General features: G+C 42.1%; 1 protein-coding gene across 3 annotated transcripts in view; it reads left to right on the top strand.

Moving 5' to 3' along the window:
- The first annotated feature begins 2260 nt into the window (after window positions 1-2260).
- LOC145352751 (bromo adjacent homology domain-containing 1 protein-like) overlaps window positions 2261-12858 on the top strand; it is a 67502-nt gene continuing 56904 nt past the window's right edge. The window contains exon 1 of one of the 3 annotated variants that reach the window (XM_080203024.1): window positions 2261-2313. Coding sequence is in view for 1 of the 3 variants with exons in the window: in XM_080203022.1 (XP_080059148.1) it covers window positions 3660-3691 (32 nt within the window). In the remaining 2 variants the exon portion in view is untranslated. Of the gene's footprint in view, window positions 2314-2347; window positions 2646-3644; window positions 3692-12858 lie in introns of those variants that run through there. The other 2 variants (XM_080203023.1, XM_080203022.1) reach the window with 2 other exon arrangements.

Genomic DNA, 12858 nt, shown 5'->3' with positions numbered 1-12858 from the left:
TTGCAGTGCTCTCTATTATTAATTAGGGACCGGGTTATGTTGAGTTAGGCGTAAAGCTTATACTGCCAAGGGAGCTGAAAATACCTATAAAAAATAAATTACAAACCAATTCAGTCAGAAATTGATTCTATCCATGTATTGCCAACTCTGTGAGTCATATTCACACACAAACCCATCAACTAGGGGAGGGGAATGTATTTACAATTGCATGACATATCCAGTTTCTAAAACTTTTGTCCACAAGGGAAGTTAAATGATGAGTTTTGAAGCTCAATAGATGTAGCACCCAATTTTTGATGAAATCTAATGGAATCTTATTTTGCTGTTCTTTGCTGAAGAAATGCAATTGCAAAATACATTGCAATGTGTACCTTCAGTAATCTTTAGTGCTGGAAGGAATCAGTATTTGTCAATCTGAAGCTGTTAGTAATTAAGGAAAGGTAACTTAAGGGCATTGTTTACAATTCGAAACAGGCTACTTGACCATTGAAAATAGTTAGAACACAATTAGAATATTGTCACATCTTCAAAAGGCATTGATTCAATAGAGATGGTTCAGTGAAGATAACAAGAACTTAAGATAATACATACTGAACATGACATTTCTTCATTGGAGGAAGGAAGAATGAAGAGAGATAGGATTGAGATTTTTAAAATGATGTGATAATGGATGTGGGTCTAAAGGGCACAAATAAAATATTAATAAGTCCAAAGCAATATCTGAAGTTAGAGGTTTTTGCCACAGTGAGTATGTGAAATAAAACTCCCAATATTTAATCCACTTAAAAAAGAGCTTTTGGAATAACTGGTAAAGAAAGAGGTAAAGGTTAAGAGGACTATGTTTAAAGACATATCTTTGGAATTTGATGAGTTACACACTGTTGAGAATGTGTAATTGAGGGGGTTATAAGTGCAAGTAATAATTTTAAAGCCTCTTTCATGACCTCAAGATGTCCCAAAACAATTGAAGACATTTGGAAATGTAATCACTATTGGTCAGTTGGAAAAGCAGCTGAAGAAGAAATAAATATTAAGGGAGATGACCAAGAGGTTAGTCAAAGAGATAGGTTTAAAGGAAGGATTTAATAGAAGACAAATAGGAGATCTTTATAAAAAAAACAACCGAAATGAGGCTCCAGATGGTATGGCTGCAAAGGTGAAAAACAAAGTTTGGCATTTAGATAATATCTTTTATGACCTCATGACATCCAAAATGCTTTTACAGCCGTTGAAGTAATTTTGAAGCATCACATTTCACTGTTGGAAAATTAGCAACTAATTTGCTCAAGGCAAGCTCCCACATACAGCAATGTGATAATGACCAGATAAACTGTTTGTGATAAGCAAGAGGCAAATATTGTCCGGGATAGTGCCCTAACCTCCTTTGGATTAATATCACTGTATCTTTTATATCTGTTTGAGAGGGCAGATAGGGCCTTGGTTTAATATCTCATCCGAAAGACAACAAGTCTGACAATGCAGCAAGCATTGCATGTTACCAGTTCTAGTTTTTTGAGCTGAAGTCCTGAGTTGGAACTTGGAACCCACAATCTCCTAACTTAGAGATGCAAGTGAGACCAACTGAGACACGATTGAAATGGACACTGGACAAGGGGTCAAGGTTGGAGGAAAGCAGTCAGGGGAGGCTGTAAGTCTGGAACAGATAGGGGATGGATCCGGGAAGAAGGTGTGCATATGGATAATATAATGAGCTTAAACTAGGAAGGCTTGGTAATGAAGAGGACATGGGGTCCGCTTAGAGTGAAATTAGAATGGCCAAGGCGGTGGAGTTTGGTTCAACCTGCGAGGAATTTCTCCCTTATAACGGGGAGTTTGTGCGGGTGGGGAGTTCATCAGTCCCCAAAGATTCAATGGACAGTATTGCCTTAAAGGGGGTACAGTTTTCATGTTTAAACAGGTAGCTGATTTTGTTTGTTCTCTTGGGGAAAAAAGCTAGGAGAATCATGTGTCACTTTATCATGGTGATGTCATGTACGAGTAACCTGATTATGTTACACGTGGTGCGCTCCAAACAAGATAAAAGATTTGCCAAACATTTGCCTCAGCTTTGTTGAGCTCATGCGCATGGTTCCGTGTTTTTTTTTGTTAGAGAGAGACCGACGGGTTTGCGAACTTTTATCGCCAGTGATGAGCAAGTGTTGACCGTAGCAGCAAACGCTGGATCGAGCAGGTGGAGACTGGTTTGCGTGTTTATTGCATGTTGGGAGGGGGGCTGGCGGGTGGAAGTGGGACAAATCTGCTCTTGGCCCGTGTCCGGAGATGGCGCAGTAACGCCAGCACTAAGGCGTAAGGGTGAGGGGTGACTTTGACTTGTCTCGCCTTGAGGGGGATGCTCTGTCAACAGTCCAGATTTCTTCTTAGGTGGCCTGACGTTGTTGTTGTTGTGGAAGGGGACTTAGTGCATTCTCGACGCGCCTCTCGGTGGTTAATCATCACTTTTTCATCTTTATTTTTCGATGAGAGGGAAGGGGAAATCGTATGTACGTGTGCGTGATTTGCAGAATGTTACATTCCAGCTCCCGGCGAAGTCACGTTCCCGGAAGCGGAGCATGACATGTTTTCTTTCTGTGGGGGTGGGTGTTGAATCGCCAATCGAAGTGCTGCCGGACTCCTGAAGCTCTCAGGTCGGTGGATAGAGAGATAAAGATGTGGGTAGAGTAGGCGAAGGAAAGGGAAGAAGGAAAGGAGGGGGGAGAGAGAAAGAATGTACTGGAGATTGAAGTGCGTGCCTCGCCGCCTCTTGCAAACTTCGACACAAGGTACAGTACGGTGACCGGGGTTTCGTACACCACCCGCTGATGCATTTTCAGCTGATCGGTTCCTTCCCTCTTTCTACTCCCCCCCCCCATTACAAACAAAAAATGTGAAACAAAAACAACAATTAAGTCCCGTCTGAAAACCCAACCCTCGCACTTTTTTGTTGTTTTTGAGTGCGGGGCAAGTTTGTGCAGAACGTGGTGTTATTTTTGAACAAAAAACATTGGCTTCCTTGTTGACCAGACGGTACAAGGGAGAGACAGAGAGAAAAACGAGAAAAACCCAGGTCGTTTCTTGACTCCCTCTGCAAACCGGGGAAGCACGTTGCAATCGATCGATTATTTGTAATCGGGAAGTGATCCCATTCACAATGCTGCTCTCTGTTAGTTGGTTTTGCATTTTTATTCCGGGAAAGGGAGTGGAACTGGTCTATTTTGTGTATGTTGAAGGGAGGAGGTAAAGGTTATCGTGTTAGGGAAGAGGGCCAAATCCCCCACGCTTTGGTCGTGATGGGCGGTGGGGGTGTACTTTCTATACAGACGTTCTCCACCCCCCTCCCCAACTATCTCCCCATATCCCCGCCTCCATCATTATTTATCCATTACCGCGGCCCATATGGCAACCGTTACTTTTACTTTTGTTATGCAAATTTAATTTTTCTCTTTTTTTTCGCGCACGTAATATTGCCCACCACCAAAAAAAAATGGCGCAGGGCAAACTGGGCTGAGAGAGAGAGAGGGGGGTGTGTGTGTTATGTTGGGGGGGGCGGTGTTTAAAAAAAAGTTGCTGCTTTTTTGTGAAGAAAGGAAAACAACACAACAGCTCAAAAAAAGGAAATGGTTGTGGTAGCCTACCTCTCCGTCCCCGGCCGAGGGTTTTAGATGTGTGGCCCGGCCGGCGGCTCCAGCCCCAGGTAAGTTGTCAAAGCCTGTCAATCAGCGAGCCCAGGGCTGGCTGGCGGCCGCCCGGGGATCGGCGCGCGACGGTGGCAACGGTCGCCAAAATCAAAAAGTGGTTGGGGGGAGGGAGCGATGCACCGATCAGAAAGGGGTGGGGGTGGGGGTATGCACCGTCCCCGTCGGTGCAATGCAGCGAGTCGCCCGCGGTGCAGCTTTCGGAAGTTGTTTTTCCCGAAAGGGGAAGGATGCAATTTTGCATTATTTATTTTTTTGAAAAACACAGGATTAATCAAGGTCGTTGGAGCGATGGGGGGGGGGGGGTGGAGTGATTGACAGGCGCCGGCCGCCGGGTGCGAGTGGTGGCAGTTGATTTCCCCCCCCGCGAGCCGCCCTGCACCAGAGGGGTTCGACCCCCAACCGCCGTCCGTGTGGCGCCAGGCCCAGGATTCACCAGCCCTCCCTCCCCCCCCCCCCCCCCCCACGGCCGGCCCCACTCTGAGGGAATAATAACCCGGCCCGACAATGCTGATTTAACCCCCGCGGCCGGATAGTGTGCAAAGGGCAGGGACGGGGCCTTCCCCTTCTCTCTCACATTCTGTGCCAGAGTCCCGAATCCCTTCCCCCATCCCCCGTAGTCGAGGAGGGGAGGGTGTGAAAGGAGGAGGAAGTGAATGATTTGGGTGGGGGAGCGATGTTTAAGAAGGAGAGAAGGTGTGAGGAGCCTTCAGAAGGAAGAGGGATTGGGAAACAACCGCTGAGAGTGGGAAAAGTGAAAGAAGGTGTGAAAACGAGAGGGAAGAAGTGAAAGAGAAAATGTAAAATCAGATGGAGACGGGATGAGACAAAATGAGAGGGAGATGAGCGAGAGAGAGACGGGTGTGGGGGGGGGGGATGTTTGAATTGCAAGACTGAAAGAGAAAGTGAGGGAAGCAGGAGATAAAAAAAAGTGAAGGGAGGGGAAGGATAAAGAGATAGGACTGCCAAGGGAGGGGAATGATGACAGTGACCCAGTGTAGGAAATTGAAAAGAAGGACCGGCAGTAGTGGTGCAGTAAGCAGAATGAAGATAGAAGGAGCAAGTTGGCAAAGGCAGAGCACAAAGGTGAGTGGTAATGGCAAGAGCAAGATAGAGGAGAGAAGGATAAAGGGAGACACTACAGCAAATGTTGAGGGGGGGTGGGTGGAGACTGGACAGGGAAAAAGAGGAAAGGGAAAATTGAGAATTGTGAAGGAGCCTGCAAGGATGAGAGAGAAAAGCATGTGGTGGTGTGACATAAAGGAGGGAAGATGAGAATAAACATAATAGGAGCAGATGAAGACCATATAGCCCATTGAGCCTGCTCTGCCATTCAGTTTGATCATGGCTGATCTGAGGCTTCAACCTCATTTTCCCACCTACCTCCCTATCATTTGATTCTCCAAGACACACAATCTGTGTATCTCAGCCTTAAATATAATCAATGATGGCACAAAATTCCAAAAGATTTGCAACTCTTTGCATGAAGAAATTTCTCTGATCTCACTCCTAAATGGTGGGCCCTTCTGAAACTGTGCCTCAGTTTTTTTCTACATTCCTTAGTCGGGAAAAATAATCTCTTAGTACTTACTGTGTCAAGCCTCTTCATTTTCTAGAGAGAAAGAAGGGAGAAACAAAAGTTCAGAATGAGGGGAACGATTAAAGATAGCTAAAGAGCCAGTGGAAGGATGAAAATTAATAGGACTGGTAGTGGGTTGGAAAGGCAAGGGGATGTGATAAATGAAGTGCTGGCAGGGAAATTAAGGGAGCATAGAAACTGTGAGAGAGAGCGATGGGTCAGTGAGGAGGTGTATAAGGAAACGAAAAGGAGACCTAGATCAGAAAGATAAGTGAACAAAGGGGAAAGTAATATGAATTGAGGAGAGAATGAAGTGAGAGGAAGTAGGAGCATTTGAGCGGGGGGGGGAAACAAGAGAGAAGAGGAGCAGGAGTTGAAGGGCTCACATGAGGAAAACCAGGAGGAAGTTCAGAATTGGGGAAGATACGGCATGGCAGGAAGACATGGGAGAGAAAAGGATGGGGAAAAAGTGAAGAAAGGCAGATACTGGAAGTGGATGGGGAGGAGAAAATGGATGACCAATGAAGAATGGAAGGGAGGAAATGGTAAAGTTAGGGGAGGTGTGAGGAGCAGAGAGAAATAGTAAAGAAGGAGAACAGTGAATGCAGTAGAGAGTAAGGAGGAAGAAATGGAAAAAGGGAGAGAACGAGGTATTGTGAGGAGATGAAAGCTGAAGAGGAAAAGGTGCAAAAAAATTGCAAAAATAATTAGAGCAAGGAGAAAGGGACAAGGGAGGAGTGATGAAAGGGGGATATTGAATGATACAAAAGAATGATAAATGAGATACTGAGTAGGGAAGAATGTTGAAAGAAGTGCAGAGAAGGATCAATTATTGTGTCAAAGGTTTGAGTTTGAGGAAAGATGGCACAATCTTGGGTTTTTTGGCTTAAAGAATCTGGAATGTGGTCTTATGAAAGTGTTTGGTAGTTGTATGGAGTAGGAAAAATTGGAGGAGGAGAGATCGTAACAGAAAGGAATGATGCTGGAGTGAAGGGCAGAGATACAAAGTGGGTAAGAGTGGTGTTGTAGGGAGATGTGGGGATGAGTGAATGAGAGTTTGGGAAGGGAGGGAATGGGCAAAACATTGTTTTCTAACGAATGAATTCACAATATGCTTTTATTTAGTATCATTAGATGAAAATGGAAGTTTGAGTGGAGGGCAGAAGAGAATAGTAAAAAGGAATGTTATTTTTATTCCTGACATTGTAGGAATGTTTAGTAAAGTGGTAAATGTTGTTTGGAAGCACATTTAGTGCTGCCATGTGCTCGAGCCTGTAGGTATTGGATCTGAGTCATGGAGGTGGTTATTATACTAGCAGAATGTAAGTAGGAAAATTATATGATGGGGTGCAGGTATTGAAAAGAAGTTGGATAGTTGACTCAAGTATGAGTATGCTGTGTTTGATAAGGGCAGAGACAGTTTGTTCAGATGAAACATTTCGATGATGGAGATTTGTGCAGTGATGAGGTGGAAGGTGGCCACATTTTGATTAGGAAAATTGAAGGTGAGAATTTAGAAGAGAGGAACTGTTGGAATGCAGGGTGCAATTCATGAGGTAAATCACAGCTTATGAAAGGCTAAGTGAGTGGAGTCAGCCTGCTCTGGCATTCAATATGATCATGGCTTGTCTTGGCCTCAAATTCACATTTCTGTCTGCTCTCCTTAACCCTTCAACCCATTATTGATAAAAATTATTCTATATCCCCTTCTAATTTAATGTCCTGGCATCCACTGCAATCTAGGGCAGTGAATTCCACAGATTCATGACCCTTTGCAAAAAGGTTTCTTCTCACCTCTGTTTTAAATCTGCTACCCTTAGTCCTAAAACTATGACTTCTCGTTCTAGATTTCCCCACAAGAGGAAGCATCCGTTCTACGTCTACTTTGTCAATACCTTTTATTATCTTGCATACCTCAGTTAGATTTCTTCTAAACTCTAGAGAGCATAGGTCTAAACTGCTCAGTCTGTTTTCATAAGCGAAACCCCTCAATCTAGGAAACCTTCTCTGAACTACCTCTAATGCTACTACATCCTTCCTCAAATAAGGGGACCAAAACTGTACACTGTACTCCAGATATGGTCTCACCAATGCCTTGTGTAGTTGCAGTAATATTTAAATGCCAAAATTTACCTTCTGTCCCTGTTTCCAAGTCATTAATATAGATTGTTAACAGCTGGGGCCTGATGAATTAACCCTGTGGCAACCTACTAGTTACATTTTGCCAACCAGAAAAAGACCCATTTATCCCAGCTCTCTGCCTTCTGTCAGTTAGTCTTCTGTCCAAGTTAATAAATTACCCCAAACTCCATGTATTAACCTTATGTGTGACACCTTATCAAATACATTCCTGAAATCCAGATATACTCCATCTTAGAGGATCCCCATTATCCACTTGCATTACTTTGGGTGTTCCAACCAGCTGAGGACTTTAAAATGTGGCAGGAAGTGATGGTGGCGTCCTCTAATGAAAAGATAATGGAGAAGCTGGGGCGAAGCTAAGATGAAACCTGACAGGAGCGTCTTGCTATAGAGCATGATGATTTAAGTGGGGGAATACGTAGGTGAATTGAACAGTCTTGTCCAATGTCTTGTCATTTAGAAGACGAAAAATTGAATGCTTTGGCAAAGTACTTAGTATTGTTGCTGAGTTTTAGATAGGGATTTCAGGAGCGAGTAGGTACCAAGGTATTTCTTTAGAAAAGGGTTTCAAAGATCAACCTTCAATGGAAGAGAGCAATATGTAGTAAACTGGTGTTGTTGAGGGGAGGGGAAGTGAAAAATTGCAAAGCTTTTCCTTCCCCCATTCTGTCTGAATTTTGATGCGGAAGTGCTTTGTTTTATAGTTTTGTTAAGATTAGTCGGTATTCTGCTTTTACTTTCCTGCTCCAGCTCTGACCCTTGTTCATCCTTGGCTTGAGTAAAAACGTAAAAGGTATTTGGATAGAAAATGCAAAGTGAAGGCCCGATAAAGAATGGGGGGAATAGTGATATGTGTCCTTTCCAACTTTTTTCCCTACCTGTACGCTAGTTTCCTAAGAAGCTAGACTGAACCAGTGACAGCAGGGAGAGTAAACTGGAGTAAGTAGTGTGTAAAAACAGAATGAAGTCTCTCAACACCAGCTTAAAGTCCAACAGGTTTACTTGTAGCAAACGCCACAAGCTTTCTCTTCGTCAGGCGGGTGGGAGTTCTCAGTAATTCTGAGTAGGTTGTGTCAGAGGATAGGTAAAGATGTTTGAGAGTAGACAGAATGAGAGAAAACAGGTGGAGTGGGAGAATGAGAGTATAAGCAGAAGTGGTAAATATAGTGTGGTGTTTAAAGTGGTTCAAATTGAATTGTATGAAGCTGAAGGGAGCAACTGATATAGTTGTATTTGAGTGTCATGCCAGTTTAGATGGTGGACCTTGTGGAATGATAGTGAATCTGCCTTGGAGAGGAAAGTATCTGAAAATTGGGTATCGAGTAACTTAAAATTTTGAGACAGGTGGCAGACTTGTCTCCTGTGTGCAAGGATGCAGGAGAGTTAACTGCAATTTATTGACAACTTGTAAAATGCCCACTGCTTGGAGAGCCACTTGTCCTCCTTGACCTCCTGGATCCAGCTGTGGTACAGTATGTACTTGATGTGTATGCTGTTGTAACAAAATAGGATAATGGGGAGAAATCTGTGAACTGTTAATTTTTTTTTCTTTATGCTAACACTTATAAGCTGCTTTGTGTGCACTGGGTGAAGCTGGTGCAGGGTATTTGAAATCCAGGCTAATTGGCACCAGTATTGTGCAGTGGATAGCTGATGCGATTGGGGAAAATGCCTGTTCGTGAGTTGCACAAATACACTACAACTGGAAGATTTTTAAAAAATACTTGTGGAATATGTCCAACTTCCTAAAATGACTTTCTGCTTCTTTATTGCCTTGGACTGGATATAAGCTTTAGGCAGAACGTGATGCCACAATGGTCAGGACAATCACAGCCCAGTTCACAGCTTTGTTAGTGAATGGGGCATTTGCGTGCTTCTGATTCTGGGTTGGTTAACCTTTTGCCTGTGAATGTCCAATTGATTGAATGTAGATTTTTAAGTGTTGGTGGGGAAACAGTTATTTTAAAAGGATTGTGTATGGTGCAGAGGTGATAATATTTAACCTCCCAAGAACACTAAGTTCACAACTTTGGAGGAGAGGAGCATTTAGGGGAGAGAATGCATGTTGCGTAATCACTTTTGTGCTTTGTCTTTTTCTCGCTCCATGTTAAAACTTCTGCCTTTTTTTAGCTGTTGATCCCTCATTTGGCTTTCTAGCATCAATTGTCATCACTACTAAGGGTTTTTGAACAGTGAGTGTTGTCACTTGTGTAGATCCTGGTAGGGTGTGGAACATCATAGGTCCACCTGGTCGTGTCTTCACTGGCCTGTATCTCACACATGCACTTTTAGGAGGGGGTTGTTCCATGCGATCATGACCAACAACAGAATGTAGATTTTCCTCTTGCTCAACACAGTGGCACTGAGGCTGTTTATAGTGCTTCAACTTCATTCCCTGATGGAACAGTACTTCAGCACAGACTTGGGTGTGAGATGGGGAGAAGGAGAGTTCTACATTATGGGTGGTGTAAAGGATACAGTTCTTGCATAAACAAGTGACAAATATAAAAGTTTGATAATCTGGCCAAGCTAAGACCTGAAGGGAAAGGGGGAAGTTAAAGGTCAGTTATCAATGGAGGGAGCAGTGAAAAATATGAGATGGCTCTTTCATGGGATCCTGGCTCTGCTGTGCTTATTTAGCTCTATATGACATCTGTTTGTCATTTCCAAAGCACTGAAATGTGGGACGTTCAATTTAGTTGATTCTTTTTCCACCTCAGCTGGACAAGTGATACAACAACTTCATCTGTCTTAACTTGGTGCAAGGGGTGTGTGTTTGTGAGAATAATGGTGTGCTCCTGTATGTATCATATTCATTGTCCATTTCTGATGTAATAGATTTATTTATGTACAACGGCGACTATTGTGGGTATCTCATTATTGTGTGTTCTTTTAATGTCAACTTATGTATTATATGTTGTCTAGCATTAAACTATGGACTGGGTGGCAGGTTGGTGTGTTGCTTTGTAATAACCCCCTATAGAAACATTTGCAGCATAGTTTGGATGGCTGATTTCCCTTAAAAAAAAATCAATATTGGCCACTGATATGATCAGTTAAAATCACTTTTGAAGGAAACTTGCAAATTGGAATGTTCCAACAACACTTTAGCAAGAGTTTGCCTTGGGGCAAGTGCTTAACATTGTCTGTAATTAGCTCTTGAGTTAATCAGTGCTGTTTTATAGTGAGTGGAGGTGTTTGTACATGCAGCTGGGGGAGAATGCAAGAAAGAACATCAAAAGAAGGACCTGATTTTTGAAAATTTAGCCTAGTTCCTGAAGGTGTGACATGACATTTTTTAGAAATAGTGAGCTGGCTTATTAAGAAAGAGATTGGAGGCAAATAACAATCTCTTATTGCTTAAAAATTACAACTTGGAAGTAGACCCTATTGGTTTTATCTTCACAGAAATAATGATTTTAATCCTTTATCCACTCTGTGTTTGTATCCTGTTGTTTTTTTTCTTGGTTGTATTCACTCTGCTTCAGTTTATGTACTTCAGTTTCACAATCCTCTTTTTTTCCTTTGTTTTAAATTTCTGGAGAAGCCATGGTGATTGGTTTTTGAGCATAGATTAAGGAGCAATTTAATAGTGTTTAGAATTATGGAGGACATTTGATAAGTGGATGGTGACAAACATTTTCCACTGAAGGGATTGTTGGATGCTTTTTAAAAAAAACTTAGCAGGCTGTGCCACAATTGAGATGCAAATTTTCATCATCCATGATTCAGTTTTCATTTTTTATTTCCATGTTATTGTCTTTCATTAAACCAGTACCGGTGAACATAAAAACTGTACTGATTGTGGAGAATCAGGGAATACCTTGAATCCTGATGATCATTTTGCCTTTGCCAATGTCACTAAAAATAATTGGTTGGCATTTCGTTTGCTATTTGTGGCATATTGTAGTGTATAAATTGGCTGTTCTGTTTCTATGTAATGATTGTATTTCACAAGGTAATTAATTGGCTGTGAAACACTTTGGGGCGTATGAGAATGTGAAAAGGAGCTATGCAAATTCAGATTTATCATCACCTTTCATGCTTGCTAAATGTTTCAGAATTGCTTTACAGCCAGTAAAGCAGATTTTTGAAGTGTGAGCACTTTTGTCGTGTGGGAAATGTAGCAGCAAGTTTGCGCACAATGTGACATTGACTAGATGATTTATTTTGAGGTTTATTGAGGATAAATATTGGCCAGAGCGCTAGGGATAATTCTCTGAATTAGTGTCGTGGAATTTTTTTAATGTTCACCTGATGGGGGAGATTAAGCCTCCACTTATTAACTTTTCAGTTTATCTGAAAGACAGCACCTCCAACAGTGCAATACTCCCTCGGTACTATATTGAAGTGTTAGCTGTTACTTTTGTGCTCCGAGTCCTGAAGTGGAACTTGAACCCAACACCTTGTGACTCTGGTGAGAGTGCTACCAAATGATAATGTTTGACAAATACTTTTCTTTTACTGTGGGCAAATGTGCCACATCAGATGTGACATTAAGCTGAATAAATGAGACGGGTTCTAGGTTTTATCCCTGTTCAGTGTTAGCTAATTTCAATTAGCCTGAACGTTAATGGCTCATGTGCCATTGGGATAGGAATGGTGGATGAACAAAATTATTTGAAGACTGGAATGAGTTTATTGAAGGGCATAGGACAAGAATAGGTTTGGCCTTCGATGCAATGAACTCACTCTGCAGTTGAGTAGTCAGCTGAGAATGTATTTTTGGTCCAGAAACTTAGAATTACCCAATGGTTTGAATATGAATAAAACAAGTTTATTTACTGAATTTGAATGCAGCACTTAACTGTATTATTAAGACTGTCAGGAAGAAAGACTATTTGAACAAGATGTTGGAATGACTGGCACCTGTGGTTTATATCTTCAGCAGAGAGGGGAGAGAAAAATACTTGTTGACCTAAATACAAACTTTAGTGTAGTCTCAGGTCATAAGTGATGTAATGTTTACTATTTTTAAAAAAACTTTTAAAAAAGATCCGTGGTGTGCAGATATGCTTGTTCTTCTGAGCATGCATGACACATCCTCTTCTGATTTAATCAATAGTGACATAGCCACTCCCAGTAATTCTGCCTGACTTCTTGTTCAAAGGCAATTGCTGACATTCTTGTATTTCCATACTGAAGAAATCTTCCCTTGATGGCATTTCAAGTTGGTTTTAAGAAGCACGATTTCAGTGACTGGTTAATGCTGTGTGGATTTGATTCAATCAGGTCAACTGAGGACATTTGAAAACTTGGTGAGGTGAGTTTCTTCAGAAGTGGTTTTTATCTTGCGTTTCACTTAGTGCATCACCATGCTACTAAGTTGCAGAAATGTATGGTTCACAGGCGAGCCTCTTGAGCTCAGTGCTGAAGAGAAGGCAGGTATGTGTACAATGGTAAATTGTTAGGGCATTTGAGCTTTCTTCCTTGTTACTTCAGTGG

The sequence above is a fragment of the Carcharhinus amblyrhynchos genome, chromosome 14, assembly GCF_965287045.1.
Source record: "Carcharhinus amblyrhynchos chromosome 14, sCarAmb.v2.hapA, whole genome shotgun sequence".
NCBI lineage: Eukaryota > Metazoa > Chordata > Chondrichthyes > Carcharhiniformes > Carcharhinidae > Carcharhinus > Carcharhinus amblyrhynchos.
This window is presented reverse-complemented; position numbering and strand designations above follow the sequence as displayed.